General features: G+C 35.8%; 8 protein-coding genes across 11 annotated transcripts; 2 read left to right on the top strand and 6 right to left on the bottom strand.

Annotated features, from left to right (window-relative positions):
- On the bottom strand, positions 395–1,956 carry LOC104713177 (isoflavone reductase homolog P3-like). Its single transcript, XM_010430242.2, has 5 exons — positions 1,722–1,956; positions 1,507–1,641; positions 1,103–1,388; positions 808–1,009; positions 395–692 (listed from the first exon to the last, which is right to left on the bottom strand). Exons 1-5 carry the CDS (start codon positions 1,905–1,907, stop codon positions 533–535), a joined length of 969 nt encoding a protein of 322 aa, XP_010428544.1. The 5' UTR covers positions 1,908–1,956; the 3' UTR covers positions 395–532.
- Positions 2,693–4,287, bottom strand: LOC104713175 (isoflavone reductase homolog P3-like). Of its 2 annotated transcripts, XM_010430239.1 has the most exons (6): positions 4,231–4,287; positions 3,929–4,097; positions 3,704–3,838; positions 3,336–3,621; positions 3,052–3,255; positions 2,693–2,955 (listed from the first exon to the last, which is right to left on the bottom strand). In XM_010430239.1, exons 2-6 carry the CDS (start codon positions 4,064–4,066, stop codon positions 2,798–2,800), a joined length of 921 nt encoding a protein of 306 aa, XP_010428541.1. In that variant the 5' UTR covers positions 4,067–4,097; positions 4,231–4,287; the 3' UTR covers positions 2,693–2,797. The 2 variants fall into 2 exon arrangements, with proteins under 2 accessions (XP_010428541.1, XP_010428540.1); XM_010430238.2 differs by lacking the exon at positions 4,231–4,287 and having other exon boundaries at positions 3,929–4,147.
- LOC104713176 (isoflavone reductase homolog P3-like) lies at positions 4,196–6,013 on the bottom strand. 2 transcript variants are annotated; one of them, XM_010430241.2, is made up of 6 exons: positions 5,762–6,013; positions 5,536–5,670; positions 5,050–5,293; positions 4,767–4,970; positions 4,503–4,670; positions 4,196–4,285 (listed from the first exon to the last, which is right to left on the bottom strand). In XM_010430241.2, exons 1-5 carry the CDS (start codon positions 5,936–5,938, stop codon positions 4,504–4,506), a joined length of 927 nt encoding a protein of 308 aa, XP_010428543.1. In that variant the 5' UTR covers positions 5,939–6,013; the 3' UTR covers positions 4,196–4,285; position 4,503. The 2 variants fall into 2 exon arrangements, with proteins under 2 accessions (XP_010428543.1, XP_010428542.1); XM_010430240.2 differs by lacking the exon at positions 4,196–4,285 and having other exon boundaries at positions 4,373–4,670.
- Positions 10,186–11,874, bottom strand: LOC104713174 (isoflavone reductase homolog P3). The gene is made up of 5 exons (XM_010430237.2): positions 11,612–11,874; positions 11,400–11,534; positions 11,001–11,244; positions 10,702–10,905; positions 10,186–10,600 (listed from the first exon to the last, which is right to left on the bottom strand). The coding sequence occupies exons 1-5, from the start codon at positions 11,795–11,797 to the stop codon at positions 10,434–10,436; spliced, it is 936 nt and encodes a 311-aa protein (XP_010428539.1). The 5' UTR covers positions 11,798–11,874; the 3' UTR covers positions 10,186–10,433.
- LOC104713173 (glutathione S-transferase DHAR2-like) lies at positions 12,601–15,011 on the top strand. Its single transcript, XM_010430236.2, has 3 exons — positions 12,601–13,938; positions 14,077–14,167; positions 14,340–15,011. The coding sequence occupies exons 1-3, from the start codon at positions 13,881–13,883 to the stop codon at positions 14,830–14,832; spliced, it is 642 nt and encodes a 213-aa protein (XP_010428538.1). The 5' UTR covers positions 12,601–13,880; the 3' UTR covers positions 14,833–15,011.
- LOC104713172 (neurofilament heavy polypeptide-like) lies at positions 15,730–17,518 on the bottom strand. The gene has a single exon (XM_010430235.2). The coding sequence runs from the start codon at positions 17,422–17,424 to the stop codon at positions 15,844–15,846; it is 1,581 nt and encodes a 526-aa protein (XP_010428537.1). The 5' UTR covers positions 17,425–17,518; the 3' UTR covers positions 15,730–15,843.
- On the top strand, positions 19,702–21,147 carry LOC104713171 (protein RADIALIS-like 6). The gene is made up of 2 exons (XM_010430234.2): positions 19,702–20,053; positions 20,856–21,147. The coding sequence occupies exons 1-2, from the start codon at positions 19,776–19,778 to the stop codon at positions 20,878–20,880; spliced, it is 303 nt and encodes a 100-aa protein (XP_010428536.1). The 5' UTR covers positions 19,702–19,775; the 3' UTR covers positions 20,881–21,147.
- On the bottom strand, positions 24,531–26,269 carry LOC104713170 (zinc-finger homeodomain protein 5). Of its 2 annotated transcripts, none has more exons than XM_010430233.2 (3): positions 25,864–26,269; positions 25,752–25,784; positions 24,531–25,669 (listed from the first exon to the last, which is right to left on the bottom strand). In XM_010430233.2, exon 3 carries the CDS (start codon positions 25,655–25,657, stop codon positions 24,725–24,727), a length of 933 nt encoding a protein of 310 aa, XP_010428535.1. In that variant the 5' UTR covers positions 25,658–25,669; positions 25,752–25,784; positions 25,864–26,269; the 3' UTR covers positions 24,531–24,724. The 2 variants fall into 2 exon arrangements, with proteins under 2 accessions (XP_010428535.1, XP_010428533.1); XM_010430231.2 differs by having other exon boundaries at positions 24,531–25,666; positions 25,864–26,268.

The following is a 27,843-nucleotide window of genomic DNA, read 5'->3' as shown; positions in this document are numbered from 1 at the left end:
CCTCAAAACATATGGAATTACGTTTTTCCGTTGAAACCACCAAATTTTAAAATTATGAGAAAAAAACTCGATTTTTTTTGTGAAATTTCAAAGCAGAGGGACAATGGATGTTAAGGGAATGAGTTGGACCCACGTGAGATGTTGAGGTATATTTTTCTCTAATATTTTGTATCTTATAAGAGATAATAGGCTAAGAGTATTTTAGGTTTTTTAAAAAAGTTTTTTTTTTGTAAAATTTGCATATGAAACGGGTAACGTTTTTGTAGATTTCAAGCAAGCTTAGTTGAAGATGTACCCCTTTTTTTCTGGTCAAAGAAGTTGAAGATATACCTTACGTTCTAATTGACACAAGAGTGCAATATTAGCTTAGTTTCACAAAACTTCACATTTGGCTTAATTCAATCTCACACGCACACACACACACATTCTTAAATTATATAACTACAAGAATCATTCATAATTATTGTTACAACTATATGTTACTTGCGTTGCGTAATCGTAACGGTGAATTCAGTGCTTTAATGAAATCTTCTCAAGTGAATTGATTGAGATACTCATCGACAGTGGTGTACTTCACATCAGGGTAAAGCTCAGAGGCTTCCACACCGAACGAAGGCTCTATAGTGAAACGGGTCTGATCTCCCTTCACAAACATGGAGTGGTTTATCGACTTAAAAACATGGATGGGAACTGGACATTACGCAAAAAGAAGAAATCTTTTTATTTAGGAATGAAAAAAAAAAACGGATGATAAAGAATCTATAAACCTCTCCTTGTGAATCATGCTCGGATTAGAATTTCTAATCTTGGATGCTTTTAAGGATTCGTTCTTCTGATACGTGAGTCTTCTCAAGAGACTTGCCTATCTTTTTCTCCCACAAGGTTACCATTTCATTCATTGATAAAGTGTTCTTTGGAGGCTTAATGTAGAGTGTTTTGTTCAGAGTCCTTGGATCATCCACTGTCCTGATGGTGTAAGCAGCAGTATCTTCCTCTTTGTTGATCACAACTGCAAAATTCGATCCAAAACATGTTATATAAAAATCTTGTTTCTAAATTATATATACAGTACTTTCTGTTACATTATAAAATTCTTCTCAACCTTTGGCATTTCCATCGCCTAAAATGGTGACTTTATCTCTAGGAGGAACATTTTCGTCGCCAAAAATGATGACTTTGTCTCTAGTAGGAGAAATGAGACTAGGCTCGAACTGAGCTAACGTACGCAAGTATAAACCAGCACAGCAATTGCTAACAACGTAAGTGTATGGTATTTCTTCGGCCTCTATAGCTTTTCTGATCTGTACCTTCCCTGCAAAAAATGATTTTGCCGGCTCAACTACACTTGTCCTCTCCACGTCTATCCCAAACTCAGCCGGCAAGAATCTCTGAAAAACAACGATTACAAATCTAGTAATTATAAGAAACTATGTGCAATAAGATTTTTCTCATAACTATACATTTTCATTAGATATATATCAAATGCTAATCGAATCAAATACCGACCTTGACGTTACCGGCTTCTTTAATGGCGGAAATGATTTTGGTTTGATCTAAGACTTGCTTGTGCCCGATGGTTGATATTACCACATCGACCTGTTTGATGGCCTTCACTAAGCTTTCATGATCATTCAAATCCCCCTGACCAAGTTACATAATAAAGGTTTATGGTTATGAATTTTGTAAACATGTTAGAAAGTGATACTTTCATGCATAAGTACGTGTAGTATTGTGACACCGAGATCTTTGAACCACTGGACGGTTTTGCCCTTGACCGGATCAGAGAGAGAGGCTTCTCGGACAAGAGTGAATGTTGGGTTACCGGCTTTAGCGCTAGTTTCAACGATGAATTCTCCCATGTAACCAGTCCCTCCGATCACCAGAATCTTGCTTTTACCCGTAGCCATGTATCAAACGTGGTAATGACTAAATGAATGCGTAGGTATACTACTTGAATAAACGATGCTGTGGAATTTGAGTGAAGGCGTTGACTCACAGGGCCATTATTTTATAGACGGTATTTGGTGGGTTGATTTACGACAATACCCTCACTCAGCACACAATTTGTAATCCCACATGTTGAACGTGTTAATGCTCCTAAAATACAAATTATATACGAATTCTAGAACCGACCATATCCACAATATAGACCAAAGGGGGCGTGTCCCTGGCGACGAACACATCAAAACATTTACGTACATGCAGGTGAGTTTTTGAGATAATAAAATTAGGAAAGTTCTTAATTAAAAGACATCAATTTTTTTGGAAGAATAGTACAAAAAAATTCTTTTGTCTGAATAATATACCATTTCATAAATACTATGGATTAGTATCTTATTTCTAAAGCGTGTGTATGAAATCAGATGTTATGTTTTAAACGAGGTTCTATATCGGAAGAAAAGTTGGCGTTTTTATTGAGAATTGTCAAATCGTCAGGGTGATCTCTCTACGAGCACTCACAAAAGAAGAAGAAACACGGCAGTACGAAGAACTGAAATGACTTCCTTACTCTTCTCTACTTTATCTATATATGTCACAAAAGCTGACCACTTTTCTGGTGTAAACACCATCTTCACCAATTTGGAGCAATCCGTAACGAAATTGACATTAATCTTCTCTTCATCGGTTAGGCATCGCACCACCCACAATCAGTGGGTCCAGCTCGGAATGTAGTGACACAAACACACAAACATACACACAAACACACACACATCGATCATTCACGATTGGGAGAATCATTATTTATTGTTACAATTATGAAACTAGCGTCATCATTGAGGTGAGTATGGTAATATGCTCAGACTAATTCACTGAGATACTCATCGACAGTGGTGTACTTGATATCAGGGTAAAGCTGAGAGGCTTCCACACCGAATGAAGGCTCTATAGTGAAACTGGTCAGATCTCCCTTCACATATATGGAGTGGTTTATCGACTTAAACACATCGATGGGAACTGGAGAATACGCAAAGAGAAGATATCTTTTTATTTAGCAATGAATCTATAAACCTATCTCTCCTTGTGAATGATGCTCGGATTAGAATTTCTAACCTTGGATGCTTTTAAGAATTTGTTCTTCTGAGATGTGAGTCTTCTCGAGAGACTTGCCGATCTTTTTCTCCCACAAGGTTACCATATCATTCGTTGATAAAGTGTTCTTAGGAGGTTTAATGTAGAGTGTTTTGTTCAGAGTCCTTGGATCATCCACTGTCCTGATTGTGTAAGCAGCAATATCTTCCTCTTTGTTGATCACAACTGCAAAAACAATCTAAATTATATAAATATATATATTTTTTTTAAATTCTACTTTTCTATTACACTATATAATTCTCCACCTTTGGCACTTCCATCCCCTAAAATGGTGACTTTGTCTCTAGGAGGAACACTGTCTTCGCCAAAAATGATAACCTTGTCTCTGGTATGAGAAATGAGACTAGACTCGAACTGGACTAATGTGCGCAAGTAAAAACCAGCAGAGCAATTGCTAACAATATAAGTGTATGGTATTCTTTCAGCTTCTATGGCTTTCCTAATCTGTACCTTCCTTGCAAAAAATGACTTTGCCGGCTCAACGGCACTGGTCCTCTCCACGTCTACCCCAAACTCAGCCGGCAAGAATCTCTGGTAAACAACGATTACATATCTAGTAAGAGACTATCGGCAATTAATTAAACGAGGTTTGATGATGAATCAAAATTCCGACCTTAACGTTACCGGCTTCTTTGATTGCGGAAATGATCTTGGTTTGATCCAAGATTTGCTTGCTCCCTACGGCTGATATCACCACATCGACCTGTTTGATGGCCTTCACTAAGCTTTCATGATCATTCAAATCTCCCTGACCAAGTTACATAAATACATAACTAAGGTTATGGTTATGAACTTCATGAATTTGTATACATGTTAGAAAATGATAGTTCATGCATACGTGTAGTATTGTGACGCCGAGATCTTTGAAGCGTTGGACGGTTTTGCCCTTGACGGGATCGGAGAGAGATGCTTCTCGGACAAGAGCGAACGTTGGGTTACCGGCTTTAGCGCTAGCTTCAACGATGAATTCTCCCATGTAACCAGTTCCTCCGATCACCAGAATCTTGCTTTTCTCCGTCGTCATGTTTCAAAGTGGTAATGACTAATGAATGTCTACTATTTGAATAATGATGCTGTGGACTTGGCGTCGACAGGGCAATTATTTATGGACGGTATTTAGTGGGTTGATTACGACATTACCTCCTCACTCAATATCCCATGTGATGTGGTGAACAGTACTTTCGACTCTCATGTTCTGTTCGTAAAATACAAATTACATGAATTCTAGCACAAACGATATTCATTATTATATATATATAGGTGATATATCAAACCAATTAAATGCATACAAAGATATGTGAATTTGTGAAAAATAATATTATTGTGGTACAGCACTGTGACAACACATCACAAGAGTCATTTTTATTGATACAAACATGAAACTAGCGTCATGGTGGTAAGTTATGAAGTACCTCAAACAAAATAACTGAGATACTCATCAACACTTGTGTACTTGACATCAGGGTAAAGCTCAGAAGCTTCAAAACCGAACGAAGGCTCTATAGTGAAATTGGTCTGATCTCCCTTCACAAACACAGCGTGGTTTATAGACATAAGAACATTGATGGGATCCGGAGACTCTGCAAAAAACAGAAATATAACTTTTTATTCAGCTAATCAAAAAGGCATTACTAAAGAATCTAAAAAAAAAAACTCATAATTCTGATTTTCTAAACCTTGGATGCTTTTAAAGATTTGTTCCTCTGACAAGTAAGTCTTCTCAAGAGACTTGCCGATCTTTTTCTCCCACAAGGTGACTAATTCATTCATGGATAAAGTGTTGTTAGGTGGATTAATGTAGAGGGTTTTATTCAGAGTCCTCGGATCATCCACGGTTTTGATCGTATAAGCAGCAATATCTTCCTCCTTGTTGAACACAGCTGCCAAGTATTCGACCGTGTTACGTACATTCAACTGTATAAAAAGCAGATTAATGTTTTGGATATATATGAAACTAACCTTTGGCATTTCCATCACCAAATATTTTGACTTTGTCTCTAGGAGGAGAAGTGAGACCAAACTCGAACTGAACCAATGTGGGCAAGTAGTAACCGGAAAGGTAATTGGTAACAATGTAAGTGTATGGTATCCCTTCCGCTTCAACTGCTCTCCTGGTCTGTAGTTTCCTTGCAAAAGTCGACTTCGCTGGCTCAACCGCATTAGACCTGTCCACGTCCATCCCAAACTCAGACGGCAAGAATCTCTGCATATAACGTCAAATCCAATATGAGACTATATCTTCAATTGAATGATTGTTTTTTCAAGAAAATGTATTATGCTGGTCTTAATTCGGTGGTGACAGGTCCAACAATACTAACACAAATCACTAGACTAATTGAATTATATTTATATGTCCACATCTATACCAAAAGAAGCTCTGTAAATCAACAAATCCATAGTACAAGAAACTATATATGTACGAATTCGATCTTATGCAGATCTGACCTTGACGTTACCGGCTTCTTTAATGGCGGAAATGATCTTGGTTTGATCCAAGATTTGCATGCTCCCAACGGTTGATATAACCACATCGGCCTGTTTAATGGCCTTCACTAAGCTCTCGTGATCGTTCAACTCCCCCTGATCCCAAGTTTGATATACATAATAACTAGGTTATGGGTTATTGGAATCTTTATGAAAGATATATATTAAAGGAATCAAGCGTACGTACGTGTAGTATTTTGACGCCGAGATCTTTAAATTTCTGGACGATTTTGCCCTTGACGGGATCGGAGAGAGTTGCTTCTCTAACAAGAGCCAACGTGGAGTGCTGTGCTTTCACGCTTGCTTCTACAATGAGTTGTCCGATGTGACCTGTCCCTCCGATCACCAGAATCTTTGACGCCATGTTTTAGTGTTTGAGACCTTTACGATAATGAGTTAATGACTGTGTGTAATGTTTTGAGTGCTAAATTGATTTGAGATGTGAGCCAAGGAACAGCAATTTATGGACTAGGTTCGTCAATTTCCGATAATACCCTTACCTGAGATTTTTATTTTCTTTATTTCTTGTTTTATCGCAAGTTCGCAACCACATTTGAAAATAGATTATGTAGCTCACGCTGTCACGCTTCAAAACCTTTGAGAATATAATATAACTTTTTTTCGTAAAAGATTTGATTTTGATATAAAAACTGATTTGAATTATAGAATATATTCTTAGTGGTTTACACGTGTTGATAATAGGTATGAATTACACAATTAACAAGTATGTATTGTGAAGAGTCACACATTAGGTCATATTTATCGGTAAAACAAAGGGCTGATTTTGGGCTTTTTTATATTAGAAAAAAATGAACAGTGTAAATAAGATCAGGCCTTCTGATCTTAAATAAAATCAGTTCTTCGGGGTGATCTAAGGCCACGTGTTTGAAAGAGATTGGTTGGAAATTTTATTGTCTTCGTATTATTTTCTTTCTCTTCATTCGGGTTTCCGCAAAAAATTTTTTTGTTCTCTCCGAAGAGACAAAACGGCGTTTCGCCGAGAGATTTCTTCCTCTCCGATTCCGGTGTGTTCCGACCAGTTCCGGTGATCTCTTCTTCTCCTCGTCTCCTCGTGTCCACCGATCTCGTCGTCTCCACCGTCTCCTCTGTCTCGCCAAGTCAACCGATCTCTTCGTCTCCTCGTCTTCTCTGTCTCCTCTGTCTCCTCCGGCTTTATAGACAAGGTAAGCTCCGGCAATTTAAACCTAATCTCATTTCTGAATTAGGTTTCGATTTAGGTTTTCAATTTTAGGGTTTCGATTTAGGGTTTTCAATTTTAGGGTTTCGATTTAGGGTTTTCAATTTTAGGGTTTCGATTTAGGGTTTTCAATTTTAGGGTTTCGATTTAGGGTTTTCAATTTTAGGGTTTCGATTTAGGGTTTTCAATTTTAGGGTTTCGATTTAGGGTTTTCAATTTTAGGGTTTCGATTTAGGGTTTTCAATTTTAGGGTTTCGATTTAGGGTTTTCAATTTTAGGGTTTCGATTTAGGGTTTTCAATTTTAGGGTTTCGATTTAGGGTTTTCAATTTTAGGGTTTCGATTTAGGGTTTTCAATTTTAGGGTTTCGATTTAGGGTTTTCAATTTTAGGGTTTCGATTTAGGGTTTTCAATTTTAGGGTTTCGATTTAGGGTTTTCAATTTTAGGGTTTCGATTTAGGGTTTTCAATTTTAGGGTTTCGATTTAGGGTTTTCAATTTTAGGGTTTCGATTTAGGGTTTTCAATTTTAGGGTTTCGATTTAGGGTTTTCAATTTTAGGGTTTCGATTTAGGGTTTTCAATTTTAGGGTTTCGATTTTATGCCTTCGATTTTATGCATGTCGTGTGTTGTATTGAAACTGAGAATTAATAGATTTGTATGAGTGAATTATAATCGTTTTTTCCTCTACTTGAATTCAACTTTACACCCATAAACGTTAATCGATTTTGGCTTGTTTTCGGTTTGTTCATGAGGCATATAGGTGAGGCTAAGGAGGGCAAATTTATTCACAACAACAACATTCCTTACTCGCAAGTAAAAGGTAAGTCAAATGGTTTGTGTCTAAAAAATTGTTTTTCGTTTCTTTGTTTGTGAATAAATTGGTTTGATGTTTTAAAAGTAAACTTGTTTCAAAAAATGTTTTGAAAAATTGGTTTGATGTTTAGTTGTGATGGTAACGTTTGAAAAATGGTTTGATTTTTAGTTGTGATGGTAAACTGGTTTAAAAAAATGGTTTGATGTTTGGCCAAAGTCCCTTTTTCGTTCTCCCACACATCTCTAAACTTAAGTTGTGATGGTAACAAAACTGAATTTAGTTGTGTAGTAACTGATTATTAAGACATTTTCAGTGGTTGTAGTTGCCTTGAAAAGATTGTTTGCTTGGTTTTTGTGATGGTGTGATGGTCTATGCCCTTAAACTATAGTTCCGATACAGAAGATGAGGCTGAGACCTGTTACTATGAACCGCAACCATCAACCGAGATTGGACCAAGTCTGTCGAACCGTGATGCTCAACCCAAGGACGAAGTGATCCAGCTCAAGGACCAAGTGATCCAACTCAAGGACCAAGTGATCCAGCTCAGCGACCAAATGATCCAGCTCAAGGTACTTGTGATCCAGGTCAAAGATCAAGTGATCCAGCTGAATGACCGCGTGATCCAGCTGACAGACAAAGTGAACCAGCTCAAGTAGTTGTTGCTTTTGGAATTTTATGAACCCGTGATGTACTTGTTGTTGTTTCTTTTGGAATTTTATGAACCCGTGATGTTGGTTGTTGTTGTTTCTTTTGGACCCGTGATGTACTATGTCTTGAACCCGTGATGTTTGATCACTATATATGTATGAGAAGAGCACAAGGTTTCACAAGATCAAAAACAAACATTACTCTCAACAAAACAAACATTTCTTTCTTTCATCAAACACAAACATTTCCTTCTCTCAACAAACTCAAATATTTCTTTCTTTCCTCAAACACAAAAATTTCCTTCTCTCACCAAACTCAAATATTACTTTCTTTTTTTTAAAAACTATCATTTCCTTCTCACCCAAAACACAATATTTCTTTCTTTTCTTCATTGCCATGGCATCTTCTTCCAACAATTTTTACTACCATTATGACCCAAATAATGATAGTTTAAACCAATACTTTCAAGAGCAATTTAATAAACAATTTGAAGCTGTTGAAGAGGAAATTCCGGTGGAAAGGAAACCACGTGAATATATTGATAGAAAACGAGAAGAAGGGCATGAACGTTTGTGGAACGATTATTTTTCTAATAATCCGACTTACAATGCTCACCACTTCCAGCGACGGTTTCGAATGAACAAGCCGCTGTTCTTGCGTATAGTGAATCGTCTGAGTGAAGAAGTTCCATATTTTAAGCCAAAAAAGGATGCAACCTTCCGCAATGGTCTATCACCCCTACAACAATGTACTGCAGCAATTCGACTTTTAGCGTATGGGACTGCGACGGACTCGGTTGATGAATACATACGTCTTGCTGCTTGTACTGCTCGTAAATGTTTGGAACATTTTGTCGTCGGGATAGTTGACTTGTTTGGCACTGAATACCTATGCCGACCAACACAAGAGGATCTTCAAAGGCTACTATATTATGGAGAACAGAGGGGTTTTCCCGGGATGGTTGGTAGCATTGACTGTATGCACTGGCAGTGGAAAAATTGCCCAACCGCTTGGAAAGGAATGTATTCAAGAGGCACCGATAAGCCAACAATTGTTTTGGAGGCAGTAGCTTCACAAGATCTCTGGATATGGCACGCATTTTTTGGAGCTCCGGGTACTTGTAACGATTTAAATGTCCTTGATCAATCACCAGTATTTAATGACATTATTTACGGTCGAGCTCCCGAAGTTACGTACTATGTCAACGGAAATGAGTATAATTTGGCTTACTATCTGACGGATGGTATTTACCCGGAGTGGGCGACATTTGTTAAATCCATCCCACAACCACAACATCCGAAACATCGTTTATTTGCACAAAAACAAGAAGGTGCACGAAAAGATGTTGAGCGTGCATTTGGAGTCTTGCAATCTAGGTTCGCCATGATTAAAAATCCAACTCTTTTATGGTCAAAGGGTAAAATTGCATATATAATGAGAGCATGTCTCATACTGCATAATATGATTGTCGAAGATGAACGAGATTCATACACACTCTATGACGAACAAGAATTCCAACAAGAAGATGGAACTGGAACTACTCCGGATCTTACCTTTTCAGTAACTATGTCTACAAATCTTGAAGGTTTAGGTGATGACCATACATTAATTCGTGATAAACACNAAAGGAATGTATTCAAGAGGCACTGATAAGCCAACAATTGTTTTGGAGGCAGTAGCTTCACAAGATCTTTGGATATGGCATGCATTTTTTGGAGCTCANTGTTATTTTTTTAATTTTAATAAAAGTTTTATAAGTTTGCAATTAAAATATTATTTTATAAATTTTCAAAAATGTAATATGTTTAATAAAATTTTTAATAAACAATATATTATTATATAGTTTTGAACATTCTTAAATTATCTATTAAACATTAATCTTTGTATTTATTAAACATTTTTAAATTTCTAATAGAATATTATATTATTAAATCTTAAGATCTTATATCTGTTCTCCCAATAATTAACATCTTAACAAAAGTTCTTAAAACCTGATCTTACAATATTTTTACAATATTTCTCCCCTAAGATCACCCTCACCTGATCCCCCTATAAACATGCCCTTACACACATAGAAGGTAAAGCACTGTGTGACGAGTCACACACATACACACATCACAAGAATCACTTTTATTGATACAAACATGAAACTAGAGCATCGTGGTGGTAATTTAAGTGTTTAATCTTTTATGAACTTCCTCAAACAAAATAACTGAGATACTCATCAATACTTGTGTACTTGACATCAGGGTAAAGCTCAGAGGCTTCCACACCAAACGAAGCCTCTATGGCGAAATTGGTCTGGTCTCCTTTCACAAACACTGCGTGGTTTATCGACAACATAATATTGATGGGAACCGGAGACTCTGCCAAACAAAACAAAAACAAAAAAGTTTTGGTTCAGCTAATTAATAAAAAAAAAGGTATTCATAAATTAAAGAAACTAAAAACCTCATGGTTTCTAAACCTTGGATGCTTTTAAGGATTTGTTCGTCTGGGATGTGAGTCTTCTCAAGGGACTTGCCGATCTTTTTCTCCCACAACGTGACCATTTCGTTCATCGATAGAGTGTTGTTAGGAGGCTTAACGTATAGGATTTTGTTCAGAGTCTTCGGATCATCCACTGCCTTGATCGTGTAAGCAGCAATATCTTCCTCCTTGTTGATCACAGCTGCCAAGTAGTCGAGACCATATATATTAGCTAGATGCATGTATACAATATACTATATATAAAGCGCATTAAAATTTAGATTCTGAAAAAAGGACCTTTGGCATTTCCGTCGCCTAAAATGGTGACTTTGTCTCTAGGAGGAGAAGTGAGACCAGGCTCGAACTGAACCAATGTAGGTAGGAAGTAACCGGCAAAGCAACCGGCCACAGCGTAAGTGTATGGTATTCCTTCAGCTTCAACGGCTCTCCTGATCTGTATTTTCCCTGCAAAAGCTGATTTTGCGGGCTCAACCGCGCTGGTCCTGTCCACATCCACCCCAAACTCAGACGGCAAGAATCTCTGCACATAACGATATATATATGTACAAAATGAGTTTCTCAATGACTACACTTTTCATAAAGCGGGTTTAAATTCTGATAGAGCGACAACACTAACACAAACACAAAGACAAACCAATAGACTAATTAGAGATTATATTTATTATATACACCAACCTTGACGTTACCGGCTTCTTTAATGGCTGAAATGATCTTGGTTTGATCCAAGATTTGCATGCTTCCAACGGTTGATATAACCACATCGGCTTGTTTAATGGCCTTCACTAAACTCTCATGATCATTCAAATCTCCCTGACCACCAAAGTAACTAAGTTATGGTTATAAAGCATAGTAATAATTAAAGAATAAAGTTAGAGTTGAAGAATAACCTGTAGTATTGTGACGCCGAGGTCTTTGAAACTCTGAACGGTTTTGCCCTTGACGGGATCAGAGAGAGTTGCTTCTCGGACAAGAGCAAATGTGGTGTGGCCGGCTTTGACACTCGCTTCTACTAAGAATTTTCCGATGTAACCAGTTCCTCCGATCACCAGAATCTTGCTTTTCTCCGACGCCATTGTTTTAGTTTCAAAAGGAGGATGATGATGAGCGCGTGCGGTTTGAGTGGTAATAGAATGATTTGGAAATGTGAGTGAAGGAAATGGCTTTGGCAGCCAATTTATGGACCAGACCAGTGATTGATTGATTTACGATAATAGCCTTACCGAACCTTACTTCAATTCTAAGATATTTTTTATTTCTTGTTAATGTCTCCACATCAAAAACTCTAATTAAAATCGTATTAGTGACCACTATAATTCCCTCGATGCACCAAAAGAATACCATAAACCATACCGTTTTATAACCATTCAACTAACCCCCAACCCTTAGCCCCAATATGATATTTTAGCTTAAAGAACAAAAAATGATTTATAGTAGTGAGGTATGATATAAATATCTCATTATCATTAATTTGGTCAAAATATATAAATTATAATGATAATGTACAGAACCGGACTAAGCAAACTAAAGCTTAAAACCAAAAAGAGAAACAAATCAGACTGGTTTATACTTTATAGTAAACCAATTTACATATGGAATCTGGACACAATATTAGATCAAATTCACTGATTAATACATTCCAACATCATTTGTGTTGTATGACAAAAAAAAAGAAAAAAAACCAATTGGAGAAGGTTCGAAAAATATTGGAAAACACTGAACGTCACAGCCACTTCATCAGTGACGTCACAAAATTCCCATGAAATATAATTTTGAAAGATACTTTCTTTATTTCATAATTTTGCTTATATTTTTTTTTTTTTTTTTTAATAAAACTTTATATTAATATTAATGGGCCTTCCCAAAAAATGGGCTTGGCCTTGAAAAATTACATGGTTTCAACAGTTACAAAAAGAGAGAAACGGAGGACGTTGCCGTCGCCGGAAAAAAAAAACGATCGGATCCTGCTGAATGACCTTGAGACAGAAGCTCGAACATGAACGTCGGTGGTTGCAGGATCCACGGCTTTGCGGCGGTCACACCAAATCGGAACCCTTGACAGAAGCAACCAAACTCTGTTTCGGATTCCTCATTGGTGAACCACCTGACCCGCTACAGATCCTCCGACATGCTCAATCAACCGATCTTAGGCTCCGCGAAGTTAGGTCCCATGCCTAGCAACCCGCTCACTCAGATCTAACACGCTTCCTCCAGCTCCGGCGACCACCGCAACCTCAAGGTAGATTTGCTTCAATCCGGTCTGGTGGACACAAAATCATGGCGTTTTACAGAGGATGATGGCTCAATCCATCCTCCATAACCCGGGACCCATGATAGCCCCTAAGGATGCCGAAACATCTAGGTTAACCACCGCAACGATGCAACATTTACCCTCCTGTCTTCCTCCGACTTCCGCCGCAACCACAGCTTCTATTGGAAGGGTGAACCAAGGGAAAGCTCCACCGCGAACAAACGCGGCTTGATCTAGAAGCTTCCCGACCTACCAAACCGAAGCCACAGCTGCATCAGAGGAAGAGAAAACCACGCCTCTGTTGCCGGAGATGCAAACCACCCACCACTGCCTTCCCCTTGTAGATTCAAGGCCTACAATGAAGAACCGCCCAACCTACCTGTCAAAGCCAAATCCGATCTGTAACGTGACGCCTCGGCTGGATGGAGAGAAGTCAGGATCCAGTGAGAGAAACACCAGATCTGACCCCCGGAGCTCACCAAAGAGAGACTACGGCTCTCACTTCTCACCGAAGCCAACGAACCCACCGGCGAATCCTAACACACAGAGTCTTCAGCCCCGATCTGCCGACTCCAGCCACGAATAAGAAGCCGTCCTTAAGCAATTCCTTCGAACCTTCACTAACAGACCCCTCTAACGAAGAGTCCGCTTGACGCGCCGGGACAACACCGGAAACCACCATCAAAAGAGAACCAGACCGGAGACGAAGGACCACCTCACAGAGGATGACGATGACAGAAGAAAAGCCTTCTTCGGTGCCGGAAGGGCAACTGGAGAGGCGGCGGTGCAAAAATTAGGTTTAGGTTTTTTAGAGAGAAGGAAGAGAGAAAGGGGAGGAGAATTTTGCTTATATTTCTCCGACTCGATTTGCGAAAAGTTTTCTGGAAAATAAAAAAAGTTTCGATTCGATGGCTCTCGATATCTGCGTGAAGGTTGCCGTCGGTGCTCCTGATGTTCTCGGAGACTGTATGTTTTCCCTCTCTCTCTATCCGTTGATCGATGATCAAGCTTTGATTTCACAAATTAGGGTTTTTGATTTCACAAAGCTTTGATCTTTGTGATTTTATTCGATGAAAGTTTCGATTTTTTAATTTGTTTCTTCAGGTCCGTTTAGCCAACGTGTTCTACTGACCCTTGAGGAGAAGAAGGCTCCCTACAAGCTCCATCTCATTAACGTCTCCGACAAACCCCAGTGGTATGTTCTATGCAATCTTATTAGCATAATACCCCAAGTCGAAATCAGAATAGGTTGGATCAAAGTTTTGATTTTTTTTAATGGGGGCACTTATTAGATTCTGTTTCCTCTGTAAATTTGTGGGCTTTTTGATAAATCTTAAGACTTTTGTGTGTGTGTGTGTGTGTTATAGGTTCTTAGACATTAGCCCAGAAGGTAAAGTTCCGGTTATGAAGCTTGACGGCAAATGGGTAGCTGATTCTGACGTTATCGTTGGGATTCTCGAGGAGAAATATCCAGAGCCTTCTCTCAAGACTCCTCCTGAATTTGCTTCTGTGGGATCCAAACTCTTTGGTGCTTTTGTGACTTTCTTGTTGAGCAAAGATGCTAATGATGGATCCGAGAAGGCCTTGGTTGATGAGTTAGAAGCCTTGGAGAATCATTTGAAGACACATCCTGGTCCTTTTGTAGCTGGAGAGAAAGTTACTGCGTTGGATTTGAGTTTAGCACCTAAGCTTTACCATCTTGTAATTGTTCTTGGTCATTACAAGAACTGGTCTGTCCCTGAGAGCTTGACTTATGTTCGTAACTACGCCGAGGCTTTGTTTGCTAGAGAGTCATTCGAGAAAACCAGGGCTGATAAAGAGTTTGTGGTTGCGGGTTGGGAATCTAAGGTGAACGGTTGATGTTGGATCCATGCTTCTCGAGTTATTGTTGCTTAGAACCTGTATTCTTCACCGAATAATGAAAATGCACGATTATGCGTGTTATTGTTCTTTAGAGTTTGTTATCTCCTATCAATAATGATGCAGTAGACAACCATTGTCTTTTTGATAGTGTATATCTCTTATTTGATTTGGGATTACAGAGCTATGTTCATTCTCTCGATTACAGTTTATACTTCCTACAAGGTGATAAAGCTGAGAAGCTTCCACTCCAAAGGAAGGCGTTATTGTAAAACAGGTTTGATCTATCTTCACAAAGATGGCATGATTCAAAGGCAATAGTATATCAAGTGGATGTGGAGACTCTGCAACATTGTTAAGTATTAGCCAACACATGACCTTGATTGTCCAGATAAGTAAGGTATTGTATAAAAGAGTGCTAAAGTAGCTCTCTCACCTGGGATTTTCTTGAGAAGTTGTTCCTTTGAAACGTAAGTCTTGTCCAAAGTTTTACCAATCTTGCTCTCCCACAATGCGACAATATCGTTCTGTGAAACAATGTTCTTTGGAGGATTGATGTACAGTATTAAGAGTTCTCATCAGGTCATCGATGGCTCTCATGGTGTATGCAGCAATGTTCAGAATAGTTTGCAATTCATTCAGACAAATCAGAAATTCGATCTAATCTTTCAATTACAGGTTTTGATTAGCTAGTTACCTTTAATGTTGCCATCGCCATAGATGGTGACTTTATTTCTAGGAGGAGAAGTGAGTCTGACTTTCACATTGACATTGTTCAAGAGTAGGTAAGAAATAGCCGTCTAAGCAGTTCTTTGATCACAACAAGTACTTTTACTTTTCCGGTAATGACTTAATTACATTATATTCTAATGTATTTCCAGAGGAAACCGATACAAATATTAAAACAACAACATTCGTATTCATACTCCAATTTGTGTTTTTTTTTCTTTTCAAACCAGTTAACAAGGAGCAAATAAAGCGTTTACACAATAAATTTCATATAAATTATTTTTAAGTGTTCTCTATATCTTTGTCTTTACAGGTAAACCGGCAACCATGTCTCCGGGGCTTCAAAGGATTCTCCGGTTCCGACTGACTTGACTCCGCGAGTAACCCTCTCAAGCACCTTCTTCTAACTCTCGGCTCATGCCTCAACTTCTCCGTTGCCTTTACCGTCTCTGGTTTCTTCTCCGCCACGCTCTCAGGGGGATTTATAATTTCTTTCTTCGTTTTCTCGAATTTTAAACTCATATGAACTCCTGGATCATTCTCACTCACTGAACTCTCGACTATAATCGAATTGTTGATCCCTTGTGTGTTGCCGTTTACGTATGCCCTAACCCTTGTTTCTTCTTCTTCGTCGTCTTCGTAGTCTTTAGGGTTTTTGCCTTTGAAGGGTTTCCTTCCTCCTTCGGTTTCCGTGGCTGTAGTGTTAGGGCTCTCGTCTGGATTACTTCTGTATCCACGGCGGATATGAACCTCACCGTCTTTCTTGTCTTTCTCAGAACCTATTCCCATTGTGGCTCCTCTGTTTTCGCCAGTGAGAGTATAGACATTCACGGATTTCTCATCGCCGTTGCTTTTTCCCCAAGTCAGCTTACTGATTCCATCTTTGATGTCTTCTTTGATCTTTCTCCCCATTGTAGATGATCCCTGCCCATTTGGAACTCTCGGATTCCCAAGATTACTCGTTGATGCGCCTTTGGTTTTCTGATGGTTGTCATCGGTGTGAAACTCTGTTTTGTTTTGCGTTTTTGTCTCTCTCTCAGGTAGATCGCTAGGTCCTCTCGTGGATTCTGATGCTGCTGCAATATGTTGTGTGGTTTTGCTTTGCGTTACATCTTCTCTACCTGCAGCTTGTAAAGCTCTCTTCGTTTCTTCTAACGCAAGTTTCTCGTTTTCTTTTCTCTTTTGTTGTCCTTTATCTGCTTCTGACTTCTCTCCACTGCCGTCATGAAGAACTTTCTTCGTTTCTTGTAACGGAAGTTTCTTGAATTTTTTTCTCTGCTGTTGTCCCTGATCTGCTGGTGACTTCTCTCCACTGCCTTCAGGAAGATCTTTCTTCTTTTCTTGCATCGCTTGTTTCCCTGCTTCTGTCTTCTTTCTCTGTTCCTGAGATGAATCTGTTTCTTTTCGTTCTATATGCTCTTCTGGACGAGCAATAGGAGGTTTCACTGTCACCGGATTTATACTCTCGCTAGCTACTTTTGCAGTCTCTCTCGATGGCTTCTCTTTCATCGTTACCTTTTGCTCATCCTTCCTCGGAGATTCCAGTTTCTTTGACGGCGAACCAGGTTGTTGGTTAGTCTGTTTAGCCAGCCGGGTTGGTGTGGCTGCACCACGAGAAGGAGACTGAGACGTAGGTAAAGAAGCTGTTATGCCCGCAACGTTGCTTCTAACCCTAGAAAGTGACGGAGACGCCTTGGGCTTTGTTTCTGGCTTTGACGGCGGAGCAATGCCTGCAGGACGAAAAGGAGGGCGTGAAGAAGGAGGAGGAGGAGTAGGTGGTGGTGATGGGGAAGAAGTCCCTGAAGAGAGACGAGAAGGAGAGTTGGAGGAGAAGAATGGAATGTAAAAACGGAAAGGAGGCATGATGATTGTAGAGAGATGTCAAAAAAGGCAAATATTAACGGGGTAAATGGTAAAGAGTAAGTATTTGATTCATTCATCTGTGTGTGTGTTTATTTGTATGTATGTGTATGAGTAGTTTTTGTGTCTCTAAAAGGAGAAAAGATAACTTTTCAGGTAGGTAAAGAAAAGTGATCGGTTTCTCCAGTGAAGTTATCTTTGGAATCTCTGTGTTCAATTGATGCTTTTGCACCTCAACAGAGAGCTTTATGAAGAAGCAAAGAACACAGGAAAAACTTAAAATGTGAAATTAGTTGTTTAGAAAAACAAAACAAAAATAGTCTTCTTGAAGCAGTAGTTTAAGTCATTGAACATAGATGGGAGCTTTTGTAGGAGTGTGTACAACAACAAACTCATAGTCGTATCGAATTTATGTTTTATTTTCCTTTGTAAATAAGAATGAGCAAAAAAAACATTATTTCTCTATTATGTTTATCCAATTTATCATCATTTCATTCATGTTTATATAATTAATTCATCATCTTATACGTTCTATTTAGACGCCTAATGTATTATGTACTCTGATAACCCAAGCAAGTGTAATTCTGATATATCAAGAACTTTTGCATTTCGTTTTCATAACATTTTTTAACGATTATGTATACACATATAATTGTTCTTTACTGTGACTCGAATCTACAAATAACCAATACTATCCTTTCAAAGACCTTCGACTCTAATCAACCAAATGAACAATACCAATGAAATTAGACAACTTTTTTCGTCGTTTTCATTAGACATAAAGTATTTACAACAGAAAATAGATTAGATTTGGATATAGGAATTTTATCACAAAAGGAAAAGATAATATCCCTTATGTTCTTATTCTTTGTAATTTTTCTAAGCTCGGTTATGTCCTTATTCTCTCTTTGCATCAAATTTTTGGTGGTTCTTATAAAAATGCTTGTCATTACAAATGGGTCTCTTCCATTACATCACACATAAAAGTCATTAGATTCAAGGTCCCGGAGAATATGTTTATCTATCATTTTGAAATGATAAACGAAAATGATTTTCTTTCACAAATATCCACCAACTTTGGTTAAGGAGATAATGAAGATGACATATCGAATCCTTTTTTTTGTTCCAGTCTCAAGCATTTTTTTTGCATTCGTTTCATTATCACTTAATGCTGGGAATATAACTTGGACTATCATTCAAACATCTTTTTATATGCTTTGGATTTTAAAATATGTATTTTGATATCTATAAGGCTAAAATGTAAGCAATTTATATTAACTAGTTCACTTTTTCTCCCACAAAATTAGCCACAAACCAAATAATGGTTTATCCTTATTAGTTATGATTATTTTTTGGACATACAACTGAACTTTTACAGAATACAATTCTTGGCATACCTTACCATTTTCTTATGGTTCAATATCAAAACCTTTTCAGATGTGCACTTTTCATTCCGATAATATTTAATTATACCAATCACCAAACAAAGTGGCTTCCATTAAGATATCGAAACTGTGAACTATACGTACGTACAAACCAAGTAGCTAGTGGCATTATTGTTGTAATCTTCTATCATATAAGCACATTAGGCCAAGTTCTTCAACTTACCAATTAACTTTAACCCTACGTTGTGAACCGGCCTGTTCTCGATATGATCAATCGGTTCCAACTTTTTGCTTAGACGTGCATTGTCCTAAAATAGCTACTAAATGTTACTAATTTGTAAGTGTTCTGCACCATATATCTACAATGTCATTCATGAACAGAAAAAAAAAACACAAAATATGAAAAACAAATTCAGAAATGTGAAAACAGATATTTAAAATTTATATTTTTTTAATACTAACTCAATTTGCAATGGTATTCCTAACTCAATTAGCTGTTTTGTGCATAATAACAGCCATTTACATGATTTACAAAAGTCAGTCGTAACGCCAAAATAATAATTTCTCATGTGTATTTTTCTGAAAATTACGGTTACGTGTTATCACACTTTTCATGTGGGAACTTTTAATAAAACATACTTTCTGTTTTTTGGGTCAAAAAGATATACTTAACTTTCAGAAAAATACATATGAGAAATTATTCTTTTGGCGTTACGACTGGCTTTTTGTAAATTATGTAAATGGTTGTTATTATGCATAAAACGTTTTTTATACTTACTTAATTAATGAAAAAGGAATATAAAATATAATTTAAAAACAAAAAAAAATCTCCCAACTTGCAGAATCTAGGAACTCTCTTTTTCTCCTCCTTATAAGGAACCCTTCCTTGCTATTCATTTTACATCAACTCTCATCACTCACTCTCTCTTTTATATATTTTTTCCTTTCCATCTCAAGTTGTAAAAATAAATGGCGTCAAACTCTAAAAGTTCAATCTCTTCATCATGGACGTTCGATCAGAACAAGATGTTCGAGAGGGCCTTGGCAATTTACGACAAGGACACACCCGACCGTTGGCACAATGTTGCAAAAGCTGTCGAAGGGAAATCTGTAGAGGAAGTGAAGCGTCACTATGACATTCTTGTTGAGGACCTCATCAACATCGAGACTGGTCGTGTCCCTTTGCCCAAATACAAGAACAAGACCTTCGACTCTAAATCCAGAGTCGTCAACGACTTAAACTCGAGGTATATAACGAAATATTAATATGAGATTCTCATAATTTTGATTTTGAGAAATTCTCTCGAAAACTTCTTCTTTATATTTGGTTTGAATGTGCTCTATCATCTATGTATATATGACTAGTTCGTGCAAAATATATTTCAATTATGAACTTTAGATTATGGATCCTATTGTTTCTTTGTTTTTTTTTTCTTTTTCTAAACGTCTTTTGTGTTTTCTTTTCTCTTGTGTTTACATCTGGATTTTTACTTCACTTTTTTTTTTTAATATGGTTTTGCTCAAACAATTTTTAGGTAATCATAATAAATGGAAAACGTACCTTTTGTGCTTATATTTTATAAAATAACTTTGAGTTTCTTAAGGCAACTTATATCCGATGTTTTTTATTTAATATAAAGGTAAATTAATTTTGTATTTTAAATAAACATATTATATAATATAAGCATAAAACAAATTAACACACTAGAGGGAAATGTTCACATGAAATCTAATCCTTTCTTTTACATCATTATCACATGCACATTGTCTTAATTATTTTTGAAGCACACAACATCATATCATGATAAGATACATGTACATAAATGGATAAATTGCTTATTTCTACTTCTGTCCATGGTCGGTGGTTGACATAGTGTTATTTATATAACAAGTTGTTATAATAGCAAAACTCGAGTTTAGAAACCTTTACTTAACGATATCTTCAAGTTGTTAATTGAATATCTCTATGTGATTGGAATCTAATCAACATGCTTGAATTATTAATTTATTAATTATGCCTTTATTTATGCTGTATTAACTCTTGTACAGGATGATGAAGAATTTGAAGATCTAAGTTTTTCACACCAGCGTGAAGGTCGAAGTTTATGCATCAACTTGTGAAGAAGACCTTGTAAAGATTCAGATGGATATGTGATTCTTTTGTCTTCTGATTAGTTATGTTTGTATTGGTCATTTTCTTTCCTATCTCTCTCTCTCTCTCTCTAATTTCTCTGTTCAGAACAGATCATAGTATTGTCTTAATTTGTGTTCTATTTTAATTGAAGAAATTATTGTCTTAATTTGTGTTCTATTTTAATTGAAGCAATCAAAACTTGGCTTATTATTATGTAAGGGAGGGTTATTGGTTTAGGATTTAGTATTGTCTTATTATTATGTAACTACTACAAATGGTGATATAATCCAACTAGAGAATATAATAAACCTTTTTAGAGCCGACAAGAATATTGTTTTGCCTAATTTAGGAAATGGGGAAGAGTGATTTATACAAAAAGCGTGCCGAAAGAAGAAAACCAATTAGTAGCTGGGAATTTGGCTTAATCAATCAATATACTGTACCTCATTACTAGTAATACTTCCTGACTGGTTCAAACGCAGCGATTGCGGTTGTGGAAAATTACGGAAACGAGCAATTTCAGTTTCAAGCGTTATTAAGCATTTTGAATAACTGGTTTAGCGTTTTAAAATAGGTACGTTTGCGGGAGTTTTACGACTGGTTGACCAACAGTTACAATAGCAGTTAAAACATAATAAATATAATATATAATTATAGAAATGTTTTAAAACACCAAAAACTTTATTAAACTTTATTTATAATTAAAAATCATTAAAAATACTAAAATAATTATTCATAAAGCAAATAAATTTCATATTGAAACATTTACTACTTTATGCATTTGGCTTTTCATCCAAAATTTAATCAAGTAATGTGATAAATGACAAAGCATATACTTTAGATTATAGATCTTCTCTACTAAATCTCACAAACTCAATAATTTCCTCACATTGAATTACAAGCCTAAAATAAATTAATTATGCAAGAGTTGTAAAGAGTCATTGGTGATTTGTTTTAATATTTTCACAAATAATATTATTTTCTCAAACTTCTGATATAATGTCATCTTTATTTAGATTTTTTGAAATTATGTGCAGTGTGCCAATAGTTTTACATCATGTTTTTTTGAGTTTTTGTTAATTGGAATCTTATTTTATTGTAATTGTTTATTTTCTAATCTCTTCAATTGTATTTGTACTTCATTTTTTCTTATTTTTAATGGGTACTATGGCTAGGTTGAAGATATAAGAAAAAAATATTTTAATCTTTTTAATTTGTTTTTTTTGTTTTTTAAAAAAATTTCCAACCGCAATTACGGAAAGTAGCTTTTAGATTCAGCCGTTGGGAACGGTTAGAAACGGTTGGGAGTGGTACAGAGCAGTTTGTGTGATTGACCCTAACCGCTAGCAACCACTAGCAAACACAAACGCAGCATTTGCGGAAATTAGAGGGAGAACCAATCAACACCTTAGTATAATTTTTCAGAATTAATCTATTAACTTAAAATGTAAAAAAAATATATGTATATATATATACAGTGCATATCCCCTCTTCGACTTGACTGATCATTGATAAAGCGATGACTGTTTAATTTAGTTTATCTAATTACTTTGCTGTCTCCTCCAAAAAAATATGTGGCTGCTATATATATCTAGTATAGAAATCATAAGTTTTCATTAAAAAAGGTGAAATGGAGATTTTTAATAATATGAGCTTAAATTAAAATCATAAATGAAAAGAATTTTCTTCTATAATCGTGAAAATTTAGTATTAAAATATCAATAAAAAGTACCTTAAGATATAGGCTCTGATTGGGAGAGACTTTTAAGACTTTTAAAATTAATTTAAAGTCTTAAAAGCCAAAATTTTACCAATCATGCTTTTATTGCTTAATTATTTTTAAAAGTCTTAAAAGTCTAACTGCCACTTTTTTAGTTTGTACGTACAAATTTTTAAAGTCACAAATGTGAGACTTTTTTTGCTGTAAAAAAAAAAAATAATAATAAAACTGTAGTTATTTTTCTCTTTCTTATTATCTATGATGATTAAAACATTCATATTCAATCTATGTATAATTTATCACAAATATATTATAATTTATTAAAAAATAGATTTTTTTATTTCTGTTATTTTGAGATCCATTTTTCAAAATTATTTTTGCATCAAAAACCATTATAACACATAATCAATTATGTCATATCTTTATATTTTTTAATTTGTTGAAAATATTTATCTATTCATTTTTTATGAGTTTTTGTATATTAATTTTAAAATTTTTATTTTCTAAATAAAAATCATTATGTTGCCACATAAATTTATTCTTAGCATATTTTATATTTATGAAAAACAATAGCCATTAAAGTTTTAACAGTTAAAATTGCTACAGCAAAAGTTTCTACAGCAAAATCTTTACAGTCAAAGCATCTACAGCCACAAGTAACAGCCGTTACCAATCAGGGCCATAATTTGTTTTTTTTTTTGACAAAAACAAGAAAATACATGAGCTTAAATAAATCACTCCAACAATACCAATGGGCTACTGGGCTGATGATTATTATTATAGTAAGGTCTTAAAACGTTGAACCAGCCCAACATATAATCAACACGGTGGCCGACTAAACACGAAACGATGTCGTTAGAGTGTCATACGGAAAAAGAAGGATCTTATACTTTTTGGTTATTGTACATTACAAGCATACTTTTAATATGGGAGAAGCTTTTAAGTATAAACTCTTTTGGCCCACTATCTTTTTCTCAAAGGAAGAAACATAAATTCGATGAGAATTAGATTTCATGAAATTAATATTTATCAACAGTTTCCCACACAAAATTGTCGCAAAAGAAACTCGAAGAAATATAATTTATAACCAATTATTACATATGGGTAGCTTAGATACATAGGTCGTGACGACACAGAAAAAAGAAGAAGATACATAGGTCGTGAGTTCTATAATTTTGGCCTCATCTATGAATTTTATAACAATGAGAATCTTCTCTCTTTTTTCTGTTTTTTTTTTTTTAGTTTTCAATTTTCTTTTCACATGTTTTTCTTTTTGGTACAAATTTGGAAGGTGACAGATCTACAGGAGACTCAAATCATATGGTTACAATTTTGGACATATTTCACATCAAACATTCAAAAAAAGTTCAACTTTGATCATAACGCTTGCGTATGCGTATAATTTATCATATATTTATAATATACATTTTTAAATCTTGGATCGTTACAATATAGCAAATTTTTTAATATTGGCATATAGATAAGCTTATCTACTAGATATAGTAGTTGTGCTTTAGCTTAATTACCTTTGTTGTATATCTGTTTCATTTTGTTAGCACTAAATGATGATTATATACAAGTAGAAACACTATACATTTAGAATGTTTGCATTTGACGTTTAGGTCGAAATGTTTATTTTTTTAAGTAAGACTTGTATATTAAAATGTTAGTTGTAATGTTGTATATGGGTATCTAAGTTTAGTACAACACAATTTTTGGTTGTGTTAAGCTTAAATGTAAAAAAAGACAGAAGCATAAACTAATACTAGTTCGTAACAGAAGCTGATTACAAGTACGATATTCGAAAAAGCCAAACAAAAATTGTAATAAAAAAAAAACACACACACACACAAAAAGAGACTAAAAGCAAAATCCAAATTAAAAACATTAACTAAGCAAACAAAAGATCCATTGATTGATCCAAAGATCGTACAACAAACTACAAAAACCTAGAAAAAACATTTAAAAAAAAAACACAACAACAACAACAAGAAAGAGATTAAAGTAAATGTCTTACATAATCACTGAAATTAAGATGATCAAATCATGATCTGTGTGAGTGATTTAGAGAGTAGTAGGAGTTGGTGGTTTCTTGGCATTGTTCTTGTTGTTATGCATCCAAACTTTGAAGACTTGTCTCTTAACTCCGATCTCACCGCAGAATCTTTTAAGCTCTTCTTCGTCTTGCTTGTTCATCCTCCACCCTAGCTTCTCCGCAAACTCCATCATCCTCTCCTTCTGCTCCGTCGTGAACTTTGTCCTGAACCGTTTCTTCGACGACGACATCGAATACGCCATCTGCCCCCCCGCCGCCGCACCTGCTCCCTCTCCGCTAGATTGTCCATACAGATTCAGATCCTCACTCGACGACTCAGCTCCTCCTCCTCCTCCGTAAGCTACGCTCATCGGCGTCACCATTCCTCCTCCTCCGGGAGGACTCATTCCATACTTGTGGTGATGAATCGGCTGATAATTCGGCGGCGGAGGAAGCATGAGTGGGTTAAGCATCATATTCTGCGGCGGAGGTCTTCTCCCTCCTCCTCCTCCGCCGTACTGGTTATGGTGGTGGTGGTGATGACGGTGGTGAGAGACTAAATCTGAGCTTCCGACACCGTCGATCTCCTTCCGGTGGAAATTACGGTGACAATCACAAGCAGCACATCTGAGAGCTTCGATAGTTCCTTCTTCACCGCTTGGCATGAACTCGCCGCATCCGTCGTGTACACTACCGCCGACGTTCGCCGCGTGGTTCTTCAGACACTCACGGTACCGTACGGTGGATGATTTAACAGCGGCGGAGATGGAAAACGAAGAGGGAGACTTGGACTGGTGGTGATCTAGGGTTTGAGAGTTGCAAGAGACACGAGTGTTGTTGTTGTTGTTGTTACCATTGCAATTATCATCATTAGTACTAATGATGTTACTAATAACACCACCATTGTTATTGCCATTGTCATCTCTTCTTCTCTCTATCATTTCATGGCTTCTCATATCCATACTTTTTTTCTTCTTGGAGTTTAAAAATTAAAAATTAAGAACCAGAAAGGATTCAAATTAAAGAGATCAAAAAGAAAAGTTTTTTTTTTGTTACCAGTGAGCTCAGTGAAGTTTGTTAAATTTATGCCTGAAAAAGAACATATTAATGAAGTTACTAATAAGGAAAGAAATTAGAAAATTAAAGACAGTGAGATTCAGAGACTTACAGAGATGAGATAAGTACACGAGGAAAAAAACCCAACCAAGTTTCTTTTATTTTTGTTTCGCAGGAACCGTAGTAGAGATCGAGGACCTTAAACTCATTTAAAGCTCAGAGCTTTTTTTTTTTTTTTTTTTTGCTTGTGAAGGGTTTTAATGGTGAGAGAGAGAGAGAGAGATTGGTTTGAGGAATTAAACTGTAAAAGGGAGGTTTATTTTAGGGCTAATTGGGGGGTTTTTTTAAGGGTGAAAGAAAGAAGAAACCATGTTTGATGTCTCAGTGCTCCCAACAAGCCAACCTTTGAGATCCGATTATAAGAGACAATTTGGTTGCTTGTGGTGAGGCCATGAGAAAAGAAAAGAGATAAGAGCTGAGCCCTTTGTGAGAGATGAGACTAATATCATATACCCTACTATATATTAAGTGTACTCTTTCTTTTTTATACGTCTTCCATTAACCTGTATTTTATCTCTATTTTAGCTTCTTCTTTTTCTTGGACATGCTGTTTTTATAATTTTTAATGATGAACAGAAATTTAGTTAATTTTGAGTTACTTCTCTTAATTTTTGTGTATTTACAAAAGGTTTAATTATCCTATAATTTTAGTGTATATCAGAATGTTATTTTGAGTTTTATAGAAAAAGCATCAGTATAATTAGCCTACAGTCGACGCTTATATCAAACTTATATAATCCTCCGTAAAATGGAAAAAAAAAAAAAAACATATAGAAAATAATAAAATGGGGAAAATACTATTTGTGTTGTAATGAATTAGGCTAATTAATTTACTTTATTTTCAACAAGAATAACTGAAATATTCTTAAGATCTGTGGAAACAGATTTACTTTAACTATTGAGTTCAATTTTATAGTTAATGTGTGTCTGTTTGGCCTGAAAGAGTGTGTTTTTTTGTTTTGTTTTTCTATATGAGAGTGTGTTCTGATTAATGTAGTTTTTTTTTTTTTGACTACTGTATATAGATATTAACATTGCATATACATAATACATATTCGTTGAGAATGAAATGAAACTATTTTATATTTTTTTGGAAGGAATTTGATTGTTCTATTCGAAACATATAATGGTTGAATAGTAACTTGAAGCTCAAAATTTCGTAATATGTGTCACTCGGCTCGCATGAAACTGATGCAATTATTGACATTCTATCTCTCGGGTTTTGTATGAGCTCATTTTTGACTGTGTACTGTGTACAGTACGTCATTAACGCGTTACTATCATATCGTATTTGTAAAAACGTACTACCTACTTGAAAATTGGAGGGAACAAAAAAAAAAATTGGGATGCTTTGTAAATGTTAAAAAAAAAAACCCCGAAATGGGATTAGACTGCTGCCTCTGTATATTCCAGCAGCTAATTTCCTTTAAGCATGGAGTAATAAACAATGTTAATAGTCAACCGATAATAATAATTAAATAAACTCTAATTAATTAGTGAAAACGTTGTAATTTGTGCCAACGGATCATACTGTTACTGTATGTAGTAGTACCTTGGTTATCGGATTATTACGTAGTCTTTTTTTTTTCTTTTTCTTTTTTACTCTCTATATACTGTATTGCTACTGTCATTTGTCACTATATATCAAAATTATCACTATTGAAGCGGTTGTTTTGTTGATAATACACTCTCTTATCCGTTTAACAAATTTTTGCCCACACAAAGTAATACATACACATACTGTTTCTAAAGAATATTTTCACATCTATTATGAAACTACAAACTGTGAACCAATAGTAAACTAGTAAATGTAATTATTTACAATCATTGCATCTTGAACTCTACAATTTATTAAAGTTAAGTAGATAAAATAAGAGAAACAAGATAGAAAATCAGTTTTTTTGTGAAACAGTAAAAATGGTAAAACATCAATCTTTCAATAACCAAATATGTATTTGAATGATAAGCTAGCTAAATTTTCTTACTTTATGATGTAATGCTGAATATACTTTAAAAAAAAAAAAAAAAAAAG

This window comes from Camelina sativa, chromosome 9 (genome assembly GCF_000633955.1).
Source record: "Camelina sativa cultivar DH55 chromosome 9, Cs, whole genome shotgun sequence".
In the NCBI taxonomy this organism is placed as follows: domain Eukaryota; kingdom Viridiplantae; phylum Streptophyta; class Magnoliopsida; order Brassicales; family Brassicaceae; genus Camelina; species Camelina sativa.
Note: the sequence above shows the minus strand (reverse complement) of the source record. Positions and strands in the feature narration are given on the sequence as shown.